Source organism: Salmo salar, chromosome ssa23, assembly GCF_905237065.1.
Source record: "Salmo salar chromosome ssa23, Ssal_v3.1, whole genome shotgun sequence".
Classification (NCBI taxonomy): domain Eukaryota; kingdom Metazoa; phylum Chordata; class Actinopteri; order Salmoniformes; family Salmonidae; genus Salmo; species Salmo salar.
In genome coordinates this window covers 28369448-28397372 of record NC_059464.1, presented here as the reverse complement: position 1 = coordinate 28397372, position 27925 = coordinate 28369448, and the positions used below count along the sequence as shown (strand labels likewise).

Genomic DNA, 27925 nt, shown 5'->3' with positions numbered 1-27925 from the left:
GAGCTTGTGTTCCTTCGATTTTCAGTAGGAAGCACTTAAAGTTTGCCATCCTAGTGTAATGTTCCCACTTTAAGCACTTGGAATAATACATATATAGCTTCTATTGGTTGATAACCGCAGCTTCTGCCTCAGTGCTCCACCACTGACCGCGAGTAACCCCGCCCCTTTATGATAAATAAAAGACACAATCCTGGCCGAGGGAACAGTCGCTCTGTGATTGGTCAGGTAAAAAGGCATTTATTCCCTGACAGCCCTCATCCCATGAATGGTTGTCTATTAACTTGTTCAAAAAGTATCCGGAGTTGTCAAGGCTCTGGCGAAGAGGGAAAAGTAGTTTGTTGTTTCTTTGAGACCAAGAGAGAAGTTTTTGGACACAACAGGACCTACTGGCTGAAGGCAAAAATACGTTCACTATTTCTGCAAAGTTACTGAAAACGACAAGGTAACTCCAGCTACCTTTGTGTTGGACTTTTTTCATTGGTCGGGCAAGTTTAATAAAAATCTGTTTATAATGTATAACATGATGGAAACTGAACTGAAACCAACCGCACCCCAGACAAATTCTGGGGTTACGGGGAATTCAAATTCATCTGGAAACAACCAGAAAAACAGTCCGGACCGAGTCAAGAGACCCATGAATGCCTTCATGGTTTGGTCGAGGGGACAACGAAGAAAGATGGCACAGGAAAACCCCAAAATGCACAATTCGGAAATAAGCAAAAGACTTGGGGCCGAGTGGAAGCTTCTATCCGAGAGCGAAAAGCGACCTTTCATTGACGAAGCGAAGCGTCTCCGGGCTCTCCACATGAAGGAACATCCGGATTACAAATACAGACCCCGGAGGAAAACCAAGACGCTGATGAAGAAGGACAAGTATACTCTGCCAGGTGGGCTTCTTGCGCCGGGCGGCAATGCCATGGGCGCTGGAGTGGGTGTAGGGGGAGGCTTGGGTGGTGGGGTTAATCAAAGGATGGACAGTTACGCACATATGAACGGCTGGACCAATGGAGGTTATGGCATGATGCAGGAGCAGCTTGGTTACGGCCAGCACCCTGGTTTAAACGCTCACAACACCGCGCAGATGCAGCAAATGCACCGCTATGACATGAGCGCACTTCAGTACAACTCCATGACAAACTCCCAGACCTACATGAACGGATCACCCACGTATAGCATGTCATACTCACAGCAGAGCACTCCTGGAATGACTCTGGGCTCCATGGGTTCGGTGGTCAAGTCAGAGTCCAGTTGCAGTCCCCCCATAGTCACGTCGTCGTCTCACTCCAGGGGTGCTCCGTGTCAGACTGGAGACCTACGGGACATGATCAGTATGTACTTACCGGGTGCTGAGGTGCCGGAGCAAACTGCCCAAAGCAGACTCCATATGTCCCAACATTACCAGAGCGCACCTGTACCAGGCACGACGATTAATGGCACACTCCCATTATCACATATGTAAATAAACTTTAATAAGAGAAACTGGACTACTATGGACTATTTTTGTACAGACATTTTTGGGTGGTAAAAGTTGTACAGAACTCAAGGAAAGAACACAACTTTTTTCTATAAAGTTTTTCAATGGTGTATGAGTTTGGAAAGTAGAAAGTGGGAGAGTCTCAATCAGATGTTTTATTATTGCAATCACCTTTTGTACAGTATTTATATATAAAAAACATAACAATCAGATGTAATGTTTGTAAACTACAAGAGGTTACATTTTTATAAACCGAAATTCTGCATAAAAGAAAATGGCAGAATTGAATTTGAGTTCAAGATACTCCTAAAACTGCAAACATTGGAAAAGCGGAAGTAGGCCTATAAGCAAAGCAGGTAAATGTTTCTCCTCAAGGTTCGTTAGTACTAAACCATTTTAATTTCTTTTAAAAAATAAGAATAAGCAGAAACCTTGCCTTACAGGTTAAGCATAATTGTTAATTTATATTTTGTCTCCCACTTTTCATCTGTTAGAGGTATGAAGTTTGTGTTCCTTATTTTCTAATGATTTGTACAATTGATGTATATTTACTGTGATATTTTAAGTTTTTATTTCACATTTCATTCCCGTAGTTGTATTTTAAAATGTGGTCTGTACTCAGCAGCCAACACTCCATGTATATATATTCGAACTAATTTCATCATTATAACAGTTACAATTTCAGCGAAGTTTTTTCAATATGCAGTTTGAAATGAATAAATTTTTGAAATTTAGATACTTGAAATTGTATGAGTTTTGATTTTATTTATCATTTGATTAATTAGATAAGATTGTCATCCACGCTCAATTTGTTGTGGATTGTCCATGTTTTGTATTGCATTTATGTTATTCATGTTGCATCAGTATTTATTCATCACATCATATGTCAGAACTTGATAGACTTTAATATTCTGTCATATTTTTTTTTTACAACCCAAGAACACACAGGAATATAGCCTAATTAAGTTATTATAGCATGCTAAGTCTTAAATCATATCTCATCAGAACTATCAACAAAAACAAAATCAAACCACATCATTTTGTGCGTGCATGTGTGTATGCTTCTGTGCATCTGTGTCTAAGCACCCGCGTGCACGCATGTTTCTTTGTCATGTTAAGTCTTCAGATGATTTAGACTCAGTTTAACGACGTTTTTCATTTTTTGGGTGAAATGCGCTATGCCCCTATGCTTTGAGGGTAACATTATTCGCCCAAAATATTGAAGATTCTCTCCAGGTAGTCGTTCATTTTATTTTTTTCATTAATCAATACACACATCATTTTATTTATTTTACCATTCTAATTGAGAACCGGTTTGGTGCATATCATGTCATAGGCCTACTGATTTGAATGAATTAAGTTTAGCTCTCATGTATCAGAAAACAAGTGTGACAACATAGACGCAGAGACAGTCCATGTGAGCTGGATTATGAAGGCATGTTTCTAGTTTGGATAATATGTAGGCATGTTTGTGGTACGGATAATAAAACATTAATAACATTGAGGCTCTTGATATATGAATAAAGATAGCCCCTACTGAGCAACAACGAAACAAATTGATTGAATAAATATGCCTGTTATAAGCCTACTTGTCTTGAAAGCATGCATGCACCACATCATTTTTCATTTTTCTGTTTAATGTCGCTCGGGGTTAGGCCTAATTGTATTATTATTTTAATATAAATTGTTCTACTTGGCTAACACTTAATGTAGCCTGTTTAATGATTCAATCAAATGGAAAGTATTTCTGCAAAGAATCAAAAGGCCCAAACAGCGCAAATAATTTTCACTCGGAGGCCTATAGCCTAAATATCTCCATATTCGAGTGGGCATTGAATTCACTGTTTATTCAAATTATGATTTGTCTTAACCATGGTTCACACAGTTCATCTCGATGGGCATAACTTTAAAACATCTTGCCGGGAGTGTTCAAACTGTCGTCTTTGTCGTTTCTCAAAATGAAACCTGGATGAGATTACGGTCTATCCATTGAACATAAAGTTTTAAATATGTGGGTGTTAAAAACATGTTTTTTTAACTACAGAGGTAGATTAGAACTGTTGCTTGCCAAGGCTGGGAAGCTTCTATGAGACTAGGTCTCGAGGGAGAAGAGCTCACATTAACGGATAAATGAATATTTGACGAGGGCTCATTCCAAAGTATTATTCCGAAAATCGTGTCCCTATACCGGACTTTCAAGAGGTCAGGCAGCAGTGGTTAAATGAATTATTTATACAAGCAGTACCTATAATTGGCTGTATTAGCTGAACATGTTTGATAAACTAGGATGTTTAAAGGTCGAGTGTTAGGCTTTTAATTTCAATTTAATGGCAGCACGAAAGGCCTGTGTGATCATATGCTAGCCTATATATATTTTGAGTATGATCATTTAACTTTAATTACATTCATGTTTTTGGAGATTAGGAGAAACGACATATATGCATTTTACCTTTAAAGTATATTGCAAATACGTAAGTGGAAAACATTCATGAAAATAGAACGGGCGACTAGGATAAATTCACAATAGTTGTGATAAGGGAAAGGGAATTTACTATTAACCTAATATTAGGCTTCTGAACCTCTTGAATTTAAGACTTTTGTGTTGGACTTTCATTGAGAGACTCCCGTTTTCTACACATTGAATAAGGGATATCAGGCTTGGACTATTCCCTGGAGGAGCAGTGATCAGTCAAGGAATCCCCTTGTTGAGCCACCACATAGGAGAGAAGGATAAAAGATGAGTGTTTAAATGTATTTTCAATTGCGTGATTTAATCTCAAAGCGCTCAATGGAGCGCCAGATTCAAACGCCGCTGGGTTGTCTTCAACTCTCTAATGTTTTGAATGCTTGGATATTGTCCCTTTTTTTTATAAATGGAACTACCGAGTACACACGTAAAACATTGACAACTAAATATATCGTTTTGTGTGATTTAGGATAACAGCGCCGTATTCGAAGAGGACCCAATTGTTCCAAAAGGCCTTGATTTTGCTCCGCCGCGGTCCGCGCGGAGGCTGCCGCAGCTGTGGACAGCAACAGGTGGTAAGCACTCTATGTTTTGCTCATAGTAAAACCCCTCAGATAATATCTTTTGATATCTTTGTGAAATGACACGCTCTTCCTGGAAAGTATTAATCACAACATATGAGGGCCCAACACATCTTCATATCTAGTGTCCAGATCTCATTCAAAGTAAGATATGCGTCAAGAGACCTCAATATTTAATCAGATAGGCATATAGGTTATGTCATATTTCTATATTCGTTTTTGTAGTTAAAATGTGTATCGTTTGATAAATTATATACAAACGTCAGAGATGTGTCCCATAGTGTTATCGGTGTTTGCTAATTCGGGATCCTTGGGACGTCCCAACTCTGACCTTACCCGATCGACAGTTAAGGTAAGGTTAGAGTTAGGGTTAAGGTTAGAGTTAGGGTTAGGGTAGGGGTTAGTCTTAGGGTTTAGTGTATGGATCCCCGATAGCACTAAGTAAGTGTTCTCTGAGGTAGTGGAATATGCACACACATAATAGTCCCCAATAGGCTTCTAATTGAACCCCTAATCAGTTACCAGATTTACTGATCGTATGGAGCAATGACGTCCCATGCACTAGATTGGTAAATAGAGCATTTCCTATGCTCCATGTTCCTCATTGTCTAATATTTTGTTGGACACACCATGTGAGAGAGTAGCCTATATCTTCTTATAACTTCTTATTCAGAAACGAAAACATAATGAAATCTGGATGAAAGTCATGGTAGGCTACACAATAGGCATAGTTCTATACATATATGCACTATTAGCCTACTCTTTTATTTCCTTTGGTGGCATAATGGAATTTGAGGAGATTATATTTAATTCATTATTATTATTGTTGATGTTGTTTTATTGTTGTTGATGTTTTTATGCACTTATTATTTCGTCTGGAAAATATTAGGCCTAGGCCTATGTCTCGTTATTGGGCCATTAGTCAGTGATAGCATACACAACAGTGTACAGAAAACGACTTTTCCCTAAAGTAACCATTTTTGTCGCTTTATCTGCTGTAGTTTTTGAGGAGTTGGGGGTTGTAGTGGACGGGTATCTGCAGGGGGTGTGGCATTGTGAGATTCGTTGAATTGAAAACTGTCAGAGATATCGTCTATTTTAACAGTGGTTTCAGGGGTGAATGGCAGTCGCTCCCTGATCCCGTGCAGGTGCAGGGAAGCAGGGGGATGGGGGTCTCGCGGTCTCTGCGCAGCCAAAATGCGCATTCAGTTCAATAGACCACACACTGTCGGCCAGCATGCGCCTCTCACACATTCTCAGTGCAGTGCAGTCCTTACCGAGCGGAGCTCACACACTTTACAGCTCGCCAGAAGATATACACAAGCATGGGCTGAATGACTCTCAGGATTGTTATTGTATTTTCCTGTGTTTTTTATCACTTATAATTGATAATGAAAGGTTTATAGCAATATCAAAATGTGTGCTTTGAGTACAGATCATATTCTACATCATTTAAAACATTCTTCAAGTTATTTTCTGTGGACAGTTTGATATACTGTCATTGTATTTATTTTTTTATTTAACTAGGCAAGTCAGTTAAGAACAAATTCTTATTTACAATGACGGCCTAGGAACAGTGGGTTAACTGCCTTGTTCAGGGACAGAACGACAGATTTTTACCTTGTCAGCTCGGGATTTCGATCTTACAACCTTTCGGTTACTAGTCCAACGCTCTAACCACTAGGCTGGCTACCTGCCGCCCCGTAGTCTGTTATTAATAACAATCAAATGTTTAACCCTTCTTTTCTCAACCATCGCCATGGCCACTTAGTTGTTTTCGATTCTGGACTCACCCTAATTTAATGGATGGTGGGTTTTAAATTCTAAAACGGCGACCCTAAACTCATTGCATATTCTGGCGTCTAGGGGATTAGGACGGTAACCACTGTTCAATGGATAAGTAGGCACTAACAATGTCCTAGTAAATACAATATGCCCACTGGCCACACACTGGTTGAGTCACACACTGGTTGAATCAACGTTGTTTCCACGTGATTTCAATGAAATTACGTTGAACCACTATGGAATAGAGGTTGAATTGACATCTGTTTGCCCAGTGGGATACCACTGTACTGAAGTTGCTATGGAGGCCTATTGGCACTTGACTATAATTCTAATCGCGGGATTTAGCTCTGATAAGATACAGTTGGTCTCTCACGTTTCATGATTTCAGTGACTCAAGTTGTGTTGTGTTTTATTTATTTTTAAATCAAACTAACACTTTTGAGGTAGACATTGAGAGTATTTGTTGCTGGTTGAATTGAACATAGCTCTGCATGTATCCGGTTATTCACCGCATAGTGCATGCTCTACACAAACTGCTGTTATCTGAATCATATTGGGAAATTAAACTTTTTATGATGATGCATGTCACTATGTATCATAGCTAATACAAACACAGATTGGGCCTATTTTAGACAGGAACAAAACTGCTGAAAGTGGCAGATATAGCTCAAATTTAAATATACACATTGTTTTATAACTAATTCGAGTTAATACACTCTTAATGACGGGATAACAGCGTATCATTTGCATTTTTTTCACGAAAAACAATATAAATCACCATCTCTTTATTATTTAGCCTAATAACGTCAAACGCTTCGCTAGATTGGGTTGGGAACAATGCACATCTAATTGTGGAAATTTCAGAAGGTGCATGGCCACTGCAATTGAACAGCGAAGATATCATTTAGAGCAGAAGACACGACCACTGTCCATATAGACTACACCATTTGTGACTCAAATTCATCTATTCTAAGAAGGGGAATGTATACACTATTAATACTATTTCTGCCATTAAATATACCATTAACACTATTTGCGCTTTACTGCCCTCTGCCCCTACCCCTCAAAGAGACTAAACTAAAACTTGAACCGGTTGTCTACTAGTAAAGTAAAATATGTTTTAATCTTGATGGGCAACATTGTCATTGTGTGATGGGAAATAAGGCTGAGCAGACTTGGAAAACTTTAGTTTCACTTCAGGGACATTCTGTCTGTCAGGCTTCTGGTCTTCACTACCACATGTATAGTAGGCCTACCGCAGTCTGCCAGGCAACAGGTGATAACGGACTGCTACATGATAGGCTGAGTACATTCTAATCTGAAAACAGCGCACGTTATTTGTTAGGCTATTATTGTGCGGAAACAAAGTTTACCCATGCGCAACAATAGTGACGGGGCAAGTGTTTCTGCTTTTCCACATCTATTGGTCAGTCCACCCATGCCTAGAACAATATATGCTTTGATGCAGTGGTGCAGCCAGCAGGGGTGTGCAGTACGATGCAGATCAAGCTCGAGCTTTATGGAACACTGGCATAGCCTGGGAAACAAATGAGGCGAGAAGCTCAGCGTGGGGTGGGGAGCAGGATGCTTGTTTCAGGCAGCTTTTAACAGTTGTGCTGCTGTGTCAATGCTAACCAAAAACACATCCACTGTGACAAGCTTTTCAAACCTGATAAATAACATTCCGAAAGACCATGCATGATTAAAACTTAGGCCTAGAACAAGTTGTAAAAAGTTATTTGTTAATGTTTCATTATATACTAGATGCTTTTTTAAAGTTGGTTGTAGTGTTGTGGTAGCTGGGTCGAATCCCCGAGCTGACAAGGTAAAAAACCGTTGTTCTGCCCCTGAACAAGGCAGTTAACCCACTGATCCCAGGTAGGCCGTTATTGTAAATAAGAATTTGTTCTTAACTGACTTGCCTTGTTAAATAAAGGTTTAATAATAATAATAATAGCGTAGTTTCATTATAAGCATACTCATTTAAAAGTATCACTCTTCCATTTAGCCCCTTTTACGCACAGATTTATGCACAGGTTTAGCCTATAGCAAGCATCAGTTGGTGACAAATATTACAGTATATATGTAACCTGTTAACGTCTATAGGCCTACATCTTGGCACCATGGAACGTCAGAGACCCTGAGGGTCTGAATGCTGCATCTGACTCACACAGCGTTCACTAGGCTTTCTAGGCTATAAACGTAATATGATGGGCCTGCAATATGAATATAAATAAATACATGTCTTACAAAATCATCCAATTAACGTACGCTCTAGATTGGTTTGTTTCGTTAAAAGTGGGATTTTTATTCCAAGTCGTTCTAAAATCATATATGTGACATTGTAGGACTATATCTTTGACGTTCGACGTTGTTTTTGGGTAAATCATCAGCAGACGAAACGGGAACTTCTCTGTCACTTCCCAGTAGTGGCAATGGCCATGATGACTGTCGCTATCCAACCCTCTGTTGACAGCAATGCACTGACTTCCCCAACAGCAGAACTCATTGTTCACTTCATTCCTTCACAATTTCAGTCTTCATGCACCCCATATTGATCTAGGCCCACATTATAAGCATCTGGGTAACACATTTCGAGATTTAAGAAAAATAAATACATTAGAATGTAAAAATAAAATATGTATTATCTTTAGATAGTTCAGTCATTCAATGTGAGCATATAGACCTGTATCTATAGGGAATACCAGTTTGAACTTTGAAACGGTAGGCCCAATGAAAAGTTGAACCTTATCCAACTTTATCAATATGTTTACTCCTGTGGCTGATCGAGAGTGTGCGTGGAAATAAATCTAGGACAGCAGCTCGTTCGCAAGCGGCTGACTTTCTGTATGCTTTAGAACAAAGTGTTTACAAAAGTTTGTCTGAGTACTGAAAGGGCACTACAAAGGCCCTTTATAGACATGCGACATGATGCCCGAGTCATTTGAATGGAAGTGGGAGAACTACTCGGCTTGAGCGCCTGGGTTTGTTGACAGAAGGACGTAAAATGATCACATATCTAAAATACAGATGAAAAAGCTCACATATTTTGCCTGTAGGACAATCAAAATGAGAATATATATGAATAGCCGAATAAATCTTTAAGAAGCCTATTCAGGAATGTGAGAGACATCAATCACATAGGCCTGCTCTGACATAAAAAAAAAATAAAGATTGTTGGGCTTAATAATAAACAACACGCAGAATTATTCCCCCCAAATGTTTCACAATTGTCCAAATGTGTGAAATGCTGAGAGTATGACAAACGAACCAACATCCTCTACAAAGTCAAATAATGATAAAAGCAGAGAGACTGAAACATGTAATGAGTTCACCCTTAATCATTGATCATTAAAAATGGTGGTGTTAAATATACTCAATTACACGCATGACTTCCCTCAAACAGTAAATTATATCCTCCAACTACTTGTCTATTCTATCTCTCCCGCCAGAACTGGAAAGTCGATTATGTTGAATCCATACGTTTCTATGGATTGCATCACCCTAATTAATACTCAAGAGTGGTCCGTGGCTCACAGTTTTTGAGTGGTCCCTCTCCTGTCGCTCTGACAGAAACAGTTCTCGAATGGAAAAGTGGGTCCTTTAAAAAAAAAAAAAGTCTCTAGAGACCATCCAATGCGTTTTTCTGTGACTGATAATGACGCATGACTCAGATGCGACATGGATCTGTCTGCACGGGGTAAACAATGCCCTGGCTGGGGCTGACACTCACGTTTGGGAAATATTAATCATATATTGGTAAAAATGTATTTTTTCGTTTCTAAAACGTGTACTGTTGCGACCACACATGTTTTTTTTTAAACTCATAAGACGGTGAATAATAATAATCTAATAATAACCTATGAATTATTTTGTAATAAAAGTTTACATTATCTATATTGGATTTTGAGAGCTGCACCTGTGGCAGCGTTTAATAAATATAGGGCAATGAATTACATGGGGTTGGAACTTGGAAGTATGCTTTTCTGGGCGCTACTCGGTCACTGCATTTGATTATAAATAAGAAGAGTTCACACGCTGATCGAGTGACTAAGGGGAACAAGCGAACCATTTTAATCAGGTGGCTATCTTCCTATCGCTGAGATCAGAGCTCTGTCACTCACGAGCTCGTCATTGTGTCCCCCCCCCCCTGCGAAATGACATCTCCCTCAGAAAAGCGAATCGTAGCTGGATGAGATTTCAGTGTCTGTGCGTTATAAGCCCATCTATTAGCATAACGCAATGAAACGAGTTCTGTAGCCTACCTACCACAAGTAAAAACCAACTGTTTGCTTCAAGATACATTTTTCATTAGGCTATCACAGAGCGAGAGAGAGATTGAATTGAGAGAGAGATGGGGGGGGGAATTGGGAGTCCCATAGGGCGGCACACAATTGTCCCAGCGTCGTCCGGGTTTGGCCGGTGTAGGCCGTTATTGTAAATAAGAATTTGAACTTAACTGTTAAATAAGTTAAATAAAGGTTAAATAAAGTTAAATAAATTAAAAAAGGACATTAAAAAAATAGAACCTTCCAGAGCTGGCTGGCCATAAAAGGGTAGACATAACATAGTGTATGTCAAGTTGTATCCCTCCAGCAAACGTATGGTATGTTCTGTTTGGTATAGTTACATGATACAGAAGGTTACTTAAGCCAAAAATGAAAGGAGATAGGTATAATGCAAACATCTAGCAACCCAAAGGTTGTGTGTTCGAATCACATCATGGACAACGTTTGCTTATTACTTACTACTTTTTAGCTACTTTGCAACTACTTAGCATGTTAGCTAACCCTTTCCTTAACTCTACATTTAACCCCCAACCCCAGTGCTTAATTTGTAAATTGGGTGGTGCTTTATAATAAACCATTGCATGCATATAATCGCTTTTGTGCTTGCAAAGAGCAGTAGAGTAGAGGCGCTTGCAGAAGTTGTACACATGGAAAAAAAATTTTTAAGCCTAGGGTCAATGAAAAAACGGGCTTTTTATAAACGCATTTCATGCAATTCTACATAATTTTAGATGTCTGGAGACATTACAATAATCTTTTTCAATACCTCACAAATGATTGAAATGGCAGGCTTCTTTGACACTGACAAACTGAGAATCTGAGATCAATAAAAAAAACACATTTGTCGTAGGCCTAGGTATCTGAAGACATAGTGTACAATATGAGGAGGAAATTACACTCATAATAAACCTTTCCGGTTTCACTGACTCAACCAATGATGTTCAGCTCACTCACCAGCGATGGCAGATGCGCTCCTGCCAATGCGCTCTCTCTCTTGTTTTTAAAATGTATTTTATTTAACATTTATTTAACTAGGCAAGTCAGTTAAACTTTGTAAAACAATGCTGTTCCCTCAACAGGACTATTTTGAAGTTGATAGCATATTTGGTAGCCTACAGACAAATTACTATTCTATTTTCAGCTAAATCTATTTGCTTTCCAACATGTGTTTTCCCACAATTGTATTGGAAATATTGTGAAAGGCCTGTTTTGCCTGCATGATGTTCACTTACGATTTGCCGCACGTTTCCAACAGTAGGCACACAGTCCACAGCTAGGCATTTACACACTGTTTTTTTTTAACAAGCTATTGATCCACTGTGGCTAAATTATAGGCCTACTCCTGTTGTAGTATTTTTTATTATTTCATTTATTTCTGAACAGACAGCAGTAATTCAATAACTTTGAGAAATGTATTTAAATGTATCAAGGATGCTGCGGAACTTCCAGCACCCTTCCTGCCGCTATAAGGAAATGCATGATGAAGTGCAACACTGCAAAGATTAAAGTTGCAGGGTTATGTCTATCAGAGCAGAGAGAGATCATAGAAAGCGAATCTCATTGTAGTTCCGTGAGAGATACAGGCGCACTTCTCTCTCTCACTGCAGCAATGGCCACGCCTTGGTCTAAACAGACTACAATGTTGCCAAACCATAAAACCTGACCGGCCGAACACGACCAATTCTTAGAACATCAGGCACGTTTTCACATTACGTGTTTTAGGGGGCCGGATAATTACAGAAGAGGCAACTTGATTGATTGAACTTAACTCTGATTTTATTATCATTTTTACATTGCAAACAGTGAACATAGTTTTTCATGCCAAGAGAAGTACTTGATCCTGACAAATGGGTTCCGGAAAGAAACAAAAAAAATGTAGAGGAGCCGGATTCTGTTCTGCAGGATCCAGCTCAAATCAAGCACTGCCTAACTCTAACCTTAACCTTAACCTTAACCCCTAATCCAGTGTCTCCCAAACTCATCTTCGGGACCCCAAGGGGTGCACGTTTAGTTTTTTCCCCTAACTCTACACAGCTGATTGAAAGCTTGATGATTAGTTGATTATCTTAATCAGCTGTGTAGTGAGAGGGAAAAAAAACTAAACGTGCACCTCTTGGGGTCCCGAGGACCGAGTTTGGGAAACCCTGCCCTAAACCCTAATGTAGGCCACACATATTTCAAATTGTAAGATATCATACAAATTATGTAACATATCATATGAAATGGATGATGGACATCCACAAATTAATACGTACCAGCCGAAACATAACATTTCACATTAACTAGAGGGAGACACATTTACCTTTACTATGTTAAGTCGACTCCTGGGTCAAGGTTGTCAATGTCCATAGTTGTAGGCCTAGAAGTAAACAGTAATGCCCTCTATTTCCATGGCTCATTGCTCAACTCATGAAATGTAAATGCCATATGAAGCAAGGCCACAAAGATGGCATGGTGTCAGTCCAAGTTATGACTTCAAGAGGAGACGAAGATCCGGGACAGCTGGACCACTCATTGATTTTGTGACAGCTTGTGTCATTTAACGTTTTGCCTGATGATAAGCGGGACATTAACCCATGAGCACCTTCTACTGCGCGTGCATCCAACCACAATCAGAACATCACTCCATCACACAGTCGCCCCGGGTGAGACTGCACTCAAGGCTTGTAGCTCAGATGTTAATATAATCGATCCTTGAGGTAATGAAGTGTACATTAAAGTATCTAGTTAGAACGACGTTTTCGCAGTCTACTTAGCTTTATTTGGTCGTGCATTGTGCTGAAAAATGCGTTAGCGCTCGCCAAGTGACCATTCATGTAAAACGCAAAACAATCCTGTCCACAAGGACATTCTGAGAAAGGGAAAATTAATTAAGAAAAGGATCAATTGATTAAATCATTATTGAAAGGGAATGGAAAAGAAAACATTAGAAAATTGCGGTTATTGATTAATCATCTTTTTGATTAGGCCTATCTGTGTCAGCTTTCACTGACAGATAGGAGACTCATTTTACTCAATGCTCTAGTTGTCAGGACTTCTGATTGTCTTGAACTCTAGACCAGTGTAAGAAGCAGCTCAAAGGATGACCCTTAGGCGATTATGTAGCCTTCCATGGGATAAATTGAATGAATGAAAACCGAATGAAAACCGAATTGATCCCAACCCTCTTTGTCCATAAGTATCACATAAGTGTATAAAGTCAACATAAGTGACTGTTGTGAAATTGTGGTTTAATAAGAGAATGATGTTGATGTTCTTTCAGATGAGTGTGATTATACAAATCAGTATTTGTAAATTCCCATTTTGATAGTCCAGTTTGTTGAAGCAGTATGAGTGGAAGTTTGCTCTGACTCTTGAACAGGAACAATCACTAAACACAAAGATTAGGGGGACTCGGATATCGTTTTATTCAGCCTAATTTTATTCACATTTATAGACAATAAAAATGGAAAGACAGCAATGAAATTCAATAACAGTCATGCAGACATGGGGAGGAGGGCAGAGTGGGATTTGACCACATTAACACCACAAGAAATTGCACAAAAACATAACCTACTCCTCCAAAACAACAACAACATCAAAAACAACCCCAGCCATAGTTACATAAACAAAAGCTAATTTTGTAAATAATAAACTATCATTATATCAATATAATTATCGATTACATTACACAGTTGAAGAAATCCAACCTAAATGCTAAATAAATCACAATAGGTACCCTGTAAAAAGGACATTCAGAGAAAATAAGGAAATGCAAAAAATTTTGCCCAGTAGATTATGGAGAGAAGATTTGGTCCCACTTGTTTCAGTAGTCTAAGTAGGATAAAGCTTGGAGTGCCTCGTCACCGTGGAAACTGCCAGAACAATTCAGTTGAAGTTTGAGGAGGTCAGCTTGCAGGGTCATCAGCTCCAGCCTGCCTGTGCAAACTTCTGTTGGGCTGGGGACTTTTTAGTGGGCGTGTTAGCCTGGGCCTAGCTCTGGGTGGTAAGCAATTCTAAGTCTGATATTCATTTTTTGAGTCAGTTCGCAGCCTAGGCTCTCCAGGTGGCCTGTGAAATCGATTTTAACCCTGTGACCCTGTCTAGCAGAGGCATGGTTGACAACCTGAGTAAGAATTTAGTTGGCACTGACAGATCTCCACAGATTTCAGTAAAGGGGGGGGGTTAGGGGAGGTTATGGGTGTGCTAGAAGTGCTCATTAAAAGTTTTCAGTAGTTAGGAGAGAGTTGGTGTGTGTGTGTGTGTGTGTGTGTGTGTGTGTGTGTGTGTGTGTGTGTGTGTGTGTGTGTGTGTGTGTGTGTGTGTGTGTGTGTGTAGCACAGAGCTGCTGTTCTATTTAATCAGCTTAGGGTTGTGTCAGTTTGTTGCGTTACATGTCACTGGAGTTCACTGATCTATACAGAAGATTGACAGTATTTTTTTTAGATGTTTGATTGAGAGCCATTTGCCAATAGATTGTTGTAAAGTTATCAGGGTGTTCATGCAGTTCTGAAAGTCCCCATTTTGCCTCTTCACTTGAACAAGAAAAATAAATAGAACCCACAAATAAATTATATATGTGTATATGTGTATATGTATATATATCTACAGTACCAGTCAAAAGTTTGGACACACCTACTCATTCAAGGGTTTTTCTTTATTTTTACTATTTTCTACATTGTAGAATAATAGTGAAGAAATCAAACTATGAAAATAGCACAAATGGAATCACGTAGTAACCAAAAAAAGTGTTAAACGAATCAAAATATATTTTATATTTGAGATTCTTCAAAGTAGCCACCCTTTGCCTTGATGACAGCTTTGGACACTCTTGGCATTCTCTCAACCAGCTTCAACTGGAATTCTTTTTAACAGTCTTGTAGGAGTTCCCACATATGGATGAGCACTTATTGACTGCTTTTCCTTCACTCTGCGGTCCAACTCATCCCAAACTATCTCAGTTAGGTTGATGTTGGGTGATTGTGGAGGCCAGGTCATCTGATGCAGCATTCCATCCCTCTCCTTCTGGGTCAAATAGCCCTTACACAACCTGGAGGTGTGTTGGGTCATTGTCCTTTTGAAAAACAAATGATAGTCCCACTAAGCGCAAACCAGATGGGATGGCGTGTTGCTGCAGAATGCTGTGGTTGCCATGCTGGTTAAGTGTGCCTTGAATTCTAAATAAATCCCAGACAGTGTCACCAGCAAAGCACACCCACACCATCACACCTCCGCTTCTATGCTTCACAGTGGGAGCCACACATGCGGAGATCATCCGTTCACCTACTCTGCATCTCACAAAGACATGGCGGTTGAAACCAAAAATCTCAATTTTGGACTCATCAGACCAAACGACAGATTTCTACGGGTCTAATGTCCATGGCTCGTGTTTCTTGGCACGAGCAAGTCTCTTCTTCTTATTGGTGTCCTTTAGTAGTGGTTTCTTTGCCGCAATTCGACCATGAAGGCCTGATTCACGCAGTCTCCTCCGAACAGTTGGTTGAGATGTCTGTTACTTGAACTCTTTGAAGCATTTGTTTGGGCTGCAATTTCTGAGGCTGGTAACTCTAATTAACTTATCCTCTGCAGCAGAGGTAACTCTGGGTCTTCCTTTCCTGTGGTGGTCCTCATGAGAGCCAGTTTCATCATATCGCTTGATGGTTTTTGCGACAGCACTTAAAGAAACTTTTAAAGTTCTTGAAATTTTCCACATTGACTGACTTTTATGTCTTAAAGTAATAATGGACTGTCGTTTCTCTTTGCTTATTTGAGCTGTTCTTGCCATAATATGGACTTGGTCTTTTACCAAAGAGAGGTTGGGTTAAATGCAGAAGACACATTTCAGTTGAAGGCATTCAGTTGTACAACTGACTAGGTATCCCCCTTTCCCTTGACTATCCCCCTTTTAAAAAAAATGTTTTTATTTCACCTTTATTTAACCAGGTAGGCCAGTTGAGAACAAGTTCTCATTTACAACTGCGACCTGGCCAAGATAAAGCAAAGCAGTGCGACAAAAACAACAACACAGAGTTACACATAAACAAACGTACATTCAATAACACCAATAGCACAATAACACAATAACACAACAATTCTGTATACCCCCTACCTTGTCACAACACAACTGATTGGCTCAAATGCATTAAGAAGGAAAGAAATTCTACAAATTAACTTTTAACAAGGCACACCTGTTAATTGAAATGCATTCCAGGTGACTACCTCATGAAGCTGGTTGAGAGAATGCCAAGAGTGTGCAAAGCTGTCATCAAGACAAAGGTTGGCTACTTTAAAGAATCTCAAATATAAAATATATTTTGATTTGTTTAACACTTTTTTGCTTACTACATGATTCCATATGTGTTATTTCATAGTTTTGATGTCTTCACTATTATTCTACAAAATAGAAAATAGTAAAAATAAAGAAAAACCCTTGAATGAGTAGGTGTGTCCAAACTTTTGACAGGTACTGTATATTGTTGTCATATTGAGTTGTGTATTAAATCAATAACATTAATAAATATGTCTATATTTGGTGATTAACTTAACTGATTGAGTGTACATAAGTTAGTAAAATACCAATATCTAACCTTCGCAATACTAATGTTTTTAGAATGGTCATGTATGCTTCCGACTTTGAAACCATTGATCTTCCATGACATCATTTTGTTTGGTTACACGTCTTCCCATGTGGATTGAGGATATGGTTTCCTCCCTCAGAGGGTAGTGGTGCTCATTGCCCTGCAAATAAGTGTCAACTTGTTCAGTGATTTTGAAATTGTCATGGCGAGTCCCACAGGAGCATCTGTGAATAAAGGACAGCTCTTCACAGCCTATTTCTGCTGTCTCATTGGTCCTGGATATGCCCCATGGCCTCCCAAATGATGCCATTTGTCACATGTTTAACAGATTGATACTCCCTAGACTCGAGGGTGGTGTGTGTGTGTGTGTGGAGGGGGGGGGTGATAGAGAGATAGACTAGTGACCTCCCTCAAAGCCTAAGTGCCTGAGGATGCTATTGTGATTGATTGTATTTGATTGTTTGAGTGGAACCTTCATGATGCTTCTGAGAGCTGGTATCATCCCAACAGTTTTCCTCTTCCAGTAGGGAAGAGAGTGTATCCCTATAACTGGCAAAACACTCGTTCGGTTATTTGGAAGCGATGACACTCATGGAGTGTTTCACTATTATTTTCAAACTGAATGGATTCAGCAACAGTATCCTTCATTTGAACTCAGTCCAGAGGGAGAACCTCTCTTACTTTAGCCTCTTGTCTAATCAATCACCCACAGAAGAGGCCTGAGTCATGTGTTCCTATGCAAGTGTTTCTGTAAACACTGAAGGGTAAGCTAACCTTCCATTCTCTGTGTCTTATAACTCCATCCTGATAGAAAACCTTCCATTCCCTCTCTCCTCTCACATTCAGATACCAATACCAACACGGCCACATCATTCATGACTTCTGGAATTACACAACGCTTTGTCATTTAAGATATGTGAGGCCTATCATAATCTCAGCCACATTTAGATGCTGTTTGTCGCAATGTTTCAGTATTTGTTTGTTAAAATGTGAAAAATGGTTTTTACACTTCCCTGTTGATGTGTGGTTGGGGAAGGACAGGCGAGTCAGCGTCAGAGACTAACAGTGTAAGTGCCAGGTCCACATGTAGAGGCTTCATGAAAAATGTTTGTGGCAGCAGCAGTAATATATTTCTGATTACCTTTTGGATTTATTGGTAACACACAGTTGTGTGCCTGTGTGAGTATGCGCACACGTGCTTGTGTGTGATTTAATGAGGGATTTTTTGGGCAAGTTGGCATTACTCATCAGTGTCATGGCAGTTTTGTTTCAAAAGTGCTGGTGCTGGAGAAAGAGGGATTTCGGCCCATCAGCAGTGTGTGATGTCAGCATTGCCGAGACAACAAAAGAGAGCTCCAAATCCGTGGCGTTTGCAGCATTATGGGGGCCCAGTCTGGGCTGAACATAGCCCCTCTTTTCACTGGGACAAACATACTACCATACAGCTATCTAGAGCTCTGTCACAGAGTGCAGTGCCCACACATATAGGATTTCTGCTTTTCAACCCTGTTTATTCATCATATCCTCCACACTTATTTACTTAGGCTTTATCTATCTAAGGAGAATATCTGGGAGGAATGTTAATGATAAGGAATTTGTTTTTTGATAAAGTTATGGTCAATTAGCTGACACTTCCATAGCATCCAAAGCAACACACAATATCAGTAAAGCCTATGCGTATGAAAAATGTGATATTGTGTGGGTAAATGATATACAAACAGTGATCACGTGGCTCAAACTTTGAAAATACAATACAAATGTTCATTGTTCATGTTCAGAGCTGTGACATCCTGAAAATGAGCCTTTTGATTCGCCCCTCCTGTGTTCCAACTGTAACAGAATAAATGTGTAATCAAAGTAGACACACACCTCTGTTTATTTAATGCTTTGGTTAGGACACTCTAAAGCCACCTGCAGTTCTCCTTGCAAATTAGAATTACATGTTGGCACAAAAACAACTAGCATGCTTTCTGAAGCAGAGGCACTCAAAGAAAATACAATCGCTATGCATTCTGGGAAATCTACATTTAACAAAGGCTATCATAATTCAGCATATAGTTTCAATCCTTGTTGGTCTCGAGCTAATAGTACTTTAACAATTCGGTATATCTCTAAACATGTTTGCAATGGAAAGGAATAGTCGACATTTCAATGAGGATCTTCTTCTTCATCCCTGGCAGTATCACTATTAAAAGGTTTTAACCCTACTTGAACCTGTTTATCTACATTTTTCCTCTAAGTTCCTCTGAGCGACTCCAAGTTGAGTGAACAGTCTGGGCTTCAGAGACACTGCCAAGCCAAAGAACACAACTGGGTCTGGCTGGCATGGGCCATGGGCAGGCCCTGAAGGCAGGATATTGTAGAGGACAGACAGACCACACGGATCCCCAACAAGTCCTCTTTATGATGGGGAAGAATTATGATGGCGATGCCTCGCAGTGGAGCCTTCAGATCAGCCTGTAGTGGGGTTATAGGAGCAAGATGCCTACAGTAACATACCGTCACACAGCGGCCCCCATTCATTACGTGCCCATGTGTATTAATATACTGCAAGAACTTGAGGCAGCTGCAGAATGTAGTCCAACACAAGGACACTCTTTCTTTTCTGCTCCCTACTGTCTGTCTTGGTACAGGCCTGTCTGTCTCTCGTACCCTCTGTGTGATTATACAAGCTCGCCCCAAAAAACGTTCTACAGAGATTTGTTTTCGAGGTGTGAGGGTGCGGGGGGGTGGGGGGTCAACAATAGTTTCCTTTGGACTAGATAAAGAGGGACGTCATGTTCAAATGGCAACCCTAAAGTGATTAGTTTGTGTACAGCACCACTGCCTGAAAAATATAATTACTCAATCTAGATGCTCCCAGATACACAAAGCATGGTGTTCTAAATACATGTGGGTACACATAGTAAGCCAGCCTTTGTTTATGTGTTTTATTTTGCTAGAGAAAAGGTGAGAGGACCCTGCTGACATCCATATGACCGTATGACCAAGACGAGACCTGTCTGTCCAGGAGACAGAGATCACACCAGATATGGTAAGTTTGGGACTGAAGAGAATAGACAGCTCTTGAATGTTGTCCATTGGTGCACATTGGTACACCTTAATGCTCACAGCTACTATTACCATTACTCTTCCCCTCTGAAAAACAAAGTGTTCTTGGGCCAGTAACCGAAAGGTCGCTTGTTCGAATACCCAAGCCGACAAGGTGAAAAACTTGTTGAGGTGCCCTTAAATATATATATATTTTTTATTTAACCTTAATTTAACTAAGCAAGCCAGTTAAGAACAAATTCTTATTTACAATGACGGTCTACCCTTGCCAAACCCGGGCGATGATGGGCCAATTGTGCACTGCCCTATGGGACTCCCAATCACGTCCGGATGTGATACAGCCTGGAATCAAACCAGGGACTGTAGTGACACCTCTTGCACTGTGCCTTTAACCGCTGTGCCACTCGGGAGCCTAAGCAAGGGACTTAACCCTAATTTGCTCGAGCGGCGCCGTACTACTCTGGCTGACCCTGTAAACAACACATTTCACTGCACCTTCCTGTGTTTGTGACAATAAAACATCCTCCCAAAAATATTCCCATTACCTCTGAGAAGCCTTGCCATGCTTGTTTTTCCTGGTTGGTTACTTTCTACAATGCCTTGAGAGGGTGGGAGGCCCAACAATCACTATTCCAAATTGTGTGTGGCACAAAGAATATGAACTCAGTCATGGGAAGACTGCCATCGGATGGTCTTTAGAACAGCTGAGAGGAAATTACTCTGAGACTGGAGAAAGACTACTGATCAACTCACACATCTGACCCCAATCCATATCCATTCCATCATTTTAAGATTACGTTATTTCACTTTTTAGTGTCTTCAACCCTTGGATTTCCCTCAAGAACAAACCAGTACAACGCATCATGGAACCTCTGAGTTCCTACACCCACCCTGCTCTCTTTGCGTATATAAAGAAAAACATGGTGTACATTCCTGAACCCTATTCTGCTGGTGAGGTTTCATAGAGAGACCCTTCCCAGTTCTCAGTTCCTTAATGTCACCAGGTATTGTGCAAGCGTTCCCTCACCCCTACTACTGTCATACACCAGTCTGACGTGCCGAAAGGAAGCTGCATTGGCCCTTGTGGAATGTGGAATGTGGCATATCCCTGTGAACTATTTCCTGCTTTGTCGTAAGAGTAATGTGTGGTGGAAACACAGTTTCCTTTTTTCACAGCTCCTCTGTGGTGCAGTGTTGGTCCTCTTCTGCAGCTAGCCTCTGCTCAGGAACAATGACATTCTTTGAGTTTAAGGCCCTTAAAAGATGCCTATTCCAAGTCAGCAACCCAATGTTGCTGTGTGTCACCAAGCACGTTAACTGTGAAGCACTTGCCTTCTCCAGTCATTCAGTGTGATGGGGCAGCAGGGACAGAGCGGTTCCAATACTAGGTGATTTACAATAAAGCACAGTGGAATTTCACCATATCTGAAATGGAAATAATGAATATCTTATTAGGATGGTTATTTCAGAACAAGTCACAATTTTAATATAAATTATTCTAATTTCAAAACCTTGGTCACAAAGAGTAAGACTCCATTTAGACCCAATCTAAAATGAATGAAAGCATCTTTAAGGGACAGAGTGGAACTGGGAGGATTCTGGAGATACTCATGGTTATACTGTACGTTCATTGGCAAAACCGTGTCTATTTATGTTAGTTAAGGACACTAGCTGGAGACGTGGAACCCTTGGGAACCTTCAGGTCTTGGCATTGTCACGACAGCCTACTAGATTGTTATGAGGGTATGAAGATGGCTTTAGGAAGGCGGTTTCCACAGCAGGATTTGTTACTTTTGCTAATTTCCATTGTTAAATATGTAGGTAATACAATTGAATATTTGAGTTTCATATTTGCTTTGCTTCACGGTTGTTGAAATCCAAACAGAGTGAAGTCCCACTGGGATGCTTGGTTTTATTGACCAAACTCAGGAGGGGTTAGTCTAGACTCATTACGCTCACACACATGGCACTTTGTCCACTTGTCATGTTTAAAGATACATTTTTCTCTGCTCACACATCCCATTGTCTTTCAATTATTAATTCAATAATGCATGTACTTTGGATTGTACTATAGTATTGAAAAAGGACTGACCCTTCAACTCATTTCTAATACTGTAACCTGCAACCCTCACAGGGTGGCGGGTAACCTGGTGGTTAAGAGTGTTGGGCCGGTAAACGAAAGGTTGCTGGTTTGAATCCCATAGCCGACTAGGTGGAAAATCTGTTGATGTGCCCTTGAACAAGGCACTTAACCCTAATTGCTCCCGTAAGTTGCTCTGGATAAGAATGTCTGCTAAATTACTAAAATGTATAAGGACAAGTCATAGAGATGAAAACTGTGATGTGTAGGAATTGTCAATGTTGTTGTGCGGAAATGCAAGGATCTGGGATCTTTGTTGACAACAAAGTTGTTAGTTGTTCTGTGTACCTTGATACTTAGTATGGGACCACATCTGCCTGTCCCAGGGCAGCCATCACTCAGGTCAGAGAGGAGAAGCAGGACTTCTAAGGGGAGAGTTTGTTCCAGCCGTGCGCCTGGCCACACTGACGGGATTTGAGCCCACATGTTTGGGGTTGCGGGGACAGAGCAGAGGGGGTAGAGGGGCACTCTGGCTTCCTCCCACAGCCCCCAGCATGGTGCTACTGGAGGCAGCTGGCTGGAGGAGTGGCCCGGGCTCCAGGCCTTTGTTGCTGGGGAGATGAGAGGATGGAGGAGTGGGGGAATACTGGGACCCTGCAGGGAAGGAAGCACTAATACTCCTCCTCCGCCTCTTCTCCCTCCTCTTCTAACAACAGCAGGGTGGAAAAGTCTATCCTCTACTGTTATATGATGTACTCAATCTTGCAGTGAGACTGGTTCCTCCTCTCTTACTTTAGCCAGTTTGTATGCTCTTGTATGGACACAAAACACCTACATTAGTGCTTAGCAATTTGTTTTTTTAGTTGTTATTAAATAACTAATCGACCGACGTCTGTTCAATTACTTGAATTCCATTTTGTTAGGTTTTTTTGTGTGCCCAACTCGCCGTTTAAATAAAGTCATTCATTTTAGAATTAAAGTCAAGAACTATGTGGGACGCTGGGCTGAAGGGAGTTGTAGTTTTCATGATGCAAATATTCAACCTAGTTCAGCGCAGAAACGTGGTAATTAACTACAATGACCATAATCCATTGAGCCTGACGGATACACTTCTATGCCTGCTATGGGTTAGATACACACAGACCGCGTGAGAGATGAATGTACACAACACAACGATGAGAAAGATAGAGATTGACAGTTCATGAACGTATGCCTGATATACTTTGAAGAACTAGTCAAATTATTTTGTCAGACTGCTCTGCAGCATACAGTACTTAGGCAGGCTAGCCTAGCTAAATAGAATGACAAAAGACAGTACAGGATGGGGAGCAGAGAGATAACATTAGATGGCCTGGCTGGCTGGCTGCTACTGCCTGAGCAGAGATGAGATGATGACTTTAAGGAATACAACATAACAAAGTCATGCAATAAAAACTAAGTTATTTACACAACTGAAATATTTTCTTATTTCATAGTAATTTCCTATTTTCTATTGATGTCTACCCTACTTGACAGAGACAATGTCACATTTTCAATGTTTTGGCAATTGAATGTTTACTATTTTGGACTTTCAAATTTCCATTAAAAAGCTCTAAAATCAATTGAATGTCATTATTTCATAATACATTTCATGTTAAAAAAAAATAATTGAACCCGAAATCGAAAACCGTGATTATTTTAAATATTGAACCGAAAACGAACCAACCTCAAAAAGCAGTAATTACTCAGCACTAACCCACATATCCAAGATTTTTTGTTAAGCATTATAATTTTTTTAAGCTTTATAATGTGCAGCCAAGGAGTTTCATCTCAAGTCTGAAATGTTTTTTTTTTAAATGGCAATGACATCTCTAGTTCTGATTTTCTCCTGTTTTTTTCCCCCTAGTTTTACCTACCATGGTTGTGATAATTGGATTTTCTGGACACCTGTATGAGTGCAGTATATCCAGCGGATTATAACCAGGGAGAGGGTGAGTCAACTCTAATTATTGTCACGTCAAGCAATACAAATGGCCAGCCATCCCCCAACCCCTTCTCTCTAGCATGGTAGCCTAGTTACTGCTGTCCCTCACACCCACCTCATATCAACAGAACTGGTTTACTGTCTCAGAACACCCAAGCTAAGGTAGGCTAGAGGAGGCCTTCAAGGGTGGAGTTTCTCTCTGTTTCACACGAGCTGAAGTTGCCACAGTTTCCTCAGAAAGAGTCGAGAATTTATGAAAAAGTTGTTTCTACGCTACACAATCCATAAACATAAAAAACTCACTCTAGTCTCCTAACGAACAACTCTAAACATAGATAAGAAAATGTTTTCCTGGGAAATAAGTAGAGAACATACTGTGTCCTACTTCCGCCCACTCTGTGCTGGGCCAAAGCAGGAGTAGATAGTGAGGGGGGATGTGGGGACAGGAGAGGAGAATGGGAGTGGTGGGGTGTACTCTGCTCACGGTCCCACACTTAAACCCGAGGAGGGAGCTGTGACTGAGACTGAGCGGGGATGAGGGATGAACAGACAGGACTTGTCCACAGACAGTCAAAGGGAGAGCTGGAGCTCTTTAACCCTGGGGAGGGAGGTAGGAGAGCAGGACGGGGACGAATGGACTCACAAGATGTCCAGACGGGCCAGGCCAGGTAATTTATAAGGCCTTGCTTTCTCTCCCGGCCAGGCCCAGCCAGCAGGAACTTCCCATGGCCACCTCCGCTCTGCTCCGAGGGACTGAGAATACGTAATGAGTTGCAGGGCTCCACATTTACCACGGCTGATCAGCTGAGAACAATGAACTCGCAGGCACACAATAGTGACTAGAGAGCCTCAAGGCATTGTCTCTGTATTTTTAGAGGGGGGAGAAAACGAGAGAGCCAGAGAAAGAGGAGAATGGAGGGGAGAAAAGTGAACAAGACTGTAGTTTTGTAATGCTTTGTTCTATTTGTTTGCGGGGAAAGAAGCAATACTTTGTTTGTATACTTATTGTTACTATTGTCAATACTTGGCATCCATGAGGCCATTTATGTCCATAGGCAGCACATGCCATTGGTTTATGTTAAAGAGGTTGGGGATAATGCTGAGGCTTTGGGTTTAGTGTTGAAGCACTTCAACTGCATCTAATGTCATGATATTTATCATATTTTTATAGCGTTCTTCAAATGGTAAAAACGTATTTGCACTATTAGTGATTTCCTCTTGCAATTATAGCCTAGCTATTTGCCTATATCGGCCTGGTGTGTGCAGTGAGACCTACCTACCTCCCCTTACAGAGGAATAGGGAATGAGGGTTGCTCTGGCAGCTAGTGACAATGTCATTTAAAGCCAGCCTACAGCCACCGATTACCATCTACATATTTATGGAGACTATGAGCATTATATGGTACCATTTAAATTAACAATCCCTTTTTCACCGACTGAATACTTTGTAATCTTGACTATGCAATTAGTTTAGAATGGCTAAGAGATCAACTTCATTAGCATTTTTTGTACTGAAGGTACCGGCTTGGGCCAAATGTTCGTTCTAGGGTGGAAAGCATATCTCTTTGGAAAAGCTATCCTAAATTAGTTTCTGTATCAGTTAAAGACTATTTCCTCTCTGCCCTAAACTTGGGCATGATAGAAGAACCCCTGGAATATTTATGGGGGAAAAAATAAATCCACAAAGACAATTTTGCCCTTTGGTTACATGTTCTGCCTTCCCTTCTTGTGTTTTTCCAATTACTTAATGCTATTTAAATATAGCAGAGCCGACATATGCAATTCACTGTAGTGGGGAATGAAATAAGTCACGCTTTAATTGTATTGCATCAATTAAAATAGAAGCCCATCACAGTAAGCTAGCTGTAATAAAATGATAAAATGGACAATTAGGAAAAATCAAGGCCCTTAATTTTCTAAACACACTCCAGAGAGTGTCTTTAAGCCAGCCAGACTTGACTATATGTTGAGCAGTATTCCCCTCAGTGAGGACCGCTGAAGTGCTGTGAATTACAGTTGAACTGTTTGGTATGTTATACAGTAACATATAGTACTACAAACTGTAGTGCCACTTCATAAAATATTATTCATCCAATTGTCTGCTTGGCAAGCTTTTATATACATGTTATTTAGGCCAACTCATATATTGACTGGGAGAATAAACCATGCAGTAGAATATGTGTTAAAGTCAGCCTTTGCAGATGGGCCTGGATTGTAGACACAACCAGAGTCTGTAAATCAGTAATTTCCTCGTCTTTGCAGGAAGGATTTGGCTAGTTGGTGTTTGTGGTCCCAGGTCGACCGGTCGGGCAAAGAGATAACACCAATACTGTTTGCCTGCCAGGAGTACTTGCGAACCGAGTGCAAACCGATTGTACATGTAGAATCACTTGAAAATGTTGGCAATCATAAGTCAACAGCACACCGAACGATCGGCAGACGAACGTGAGATCCACATTCGGTGCGAAAGAGGCTCTCAGATTCCCAATCAGTGTTTGCCTTAGGAGACGGGTGATTACTCACACACCTAGGAGCCCCGGCCTCTTTCTGCCCCCCCTGGGCTCCCCCCACCTCACCCCGCCCTGCCTCGTGCCATGCATGATCTGTGGGTGAGGCAGCATGTAGTGTGGTGTGGTGTGTGACGATACGCCGTCTGCTGGTGGGCCAAACCCATTGCTTGCTCTCCCTGTCAACCAATCAATATTTTTTATGTAACACATTTCATACAAAGCGAGGGCTTTACACATATCCTTAAAAGTACATCTGAAAGGCGTTATGGTAACCATAAAAAAAAACATTCAGTTACACAGGGTAAAATATAAGGACAGGCAATTAATCCCTTTTATCCAGCTAAATTAGTATTGTATATTGCTATTACTTGGAAGGCAGCAAGACCTCAACCAGGAAATGGTGTTGTATACCTGTATTTTGTATTTCTTTCCAGGTGTCCTTCTGATGTTCTTGATGCACATCCAAGGGTACTCGTCCGTTGATGGGTGATGGAGATGGAGTTCCTTCTGCTATAACTCTGGCCTCCAAGAACAGCTTCAAAGACAGGACCTAAGGAGAGATCAGTCACGCAAAACACATCTACACACCGCTGCTTCTGCTGCAAATGTGAGGGAATGATCTGTCTCTGTGAAGACAAAACTTGCACCTTGTAAAATTTTCAGAACATGGTTCATTTTGAAACTGTTACAACTGAAACAACAAAACTTTTTACCAATAGAGGTTACGCTGCTTATGATATGAACTATATCGTCCGTTGATGTATTGGATTTCATGATGTTACATATCTTCAATCTGTGATCATATTAAATCAATGAAATCATGGTGTGCTGTGTCTTCGGTAGAAACACACTGAGTTTTCAAAACATTAATAATATTGAGCTGTACCCTTTTGCACTGAGAACAGCCTTAGTTCGTTGGGGCATGGACTCTACAAGGTGTCGAAAGCATTTCACAAGCATGGCCCATGTTGACTACAATGCTTCCTTCCCACAGTTCTGTCATGTTGGCTGTATGTCCTTTGGGTGGTGGACCGTTCTTGATACACACAGGAAACTGTTGAGTGTGAAAAACCCAGCAGCGTTGCAGTTCTTGACACAAACCGGTGTGCCTGGCACCTACTAGCATACCTGTTCTAAGGCACTCCAATCTTTTGTCTTGCCCATTCAC

The 27925-nt window shown here is 40.6% G+C and overlaps 1 protein-coding gene and 1 long non-coding RNA gene across 2 annotated transcripts in view; both read left to right on the top strand.

The window, feature by feature from the left end:
- Window positions 1–27578, top strand: part of LOC106584343 (uncharacterized) — a 54911-nt gene extending 27333 nt beyond the window's left edge. The window contains exons 3-6 of the long non-coding RNA XR_001323725.2: window positions 4411–4516; window positions 20096–20187; window positions 24170–24254; window positions 27192–27578. This is a non-coding gene — a long non-coding RNA (uncharacterized lncRNA). The remainder of the gene's footprint in view (window positions 1–4410; window positions 4517–20095; window positions 20188–24169; window positions 24255–27191) is intronic.
- On the top strand, window positions 194–2974 carry LOC106584342 (transcription factor Sox-2). Its single transcript, XM_014169545.2, has one exon. It carries the CDS (start codon window positions 512–514, stop codon window positions 1457–1459), a length of 948 nt encoding a protein of 315 aa, XP_014025020.1. The 5' UTR covers window positions 194–511; the 3' UTR covers window positions 1460–2974.
- Window positions 27579–27925: the final 347 nt, after the last annotated feature.

Excerpts from the sequence above, each read along its gene's own strand:
- LOC106584342 (XM_014169545.2), top strand. The coding sequence starts at position 512 with ATGTATAACATGATGGAAACTGAACTGAAACCAACCGCACCCCAGACA.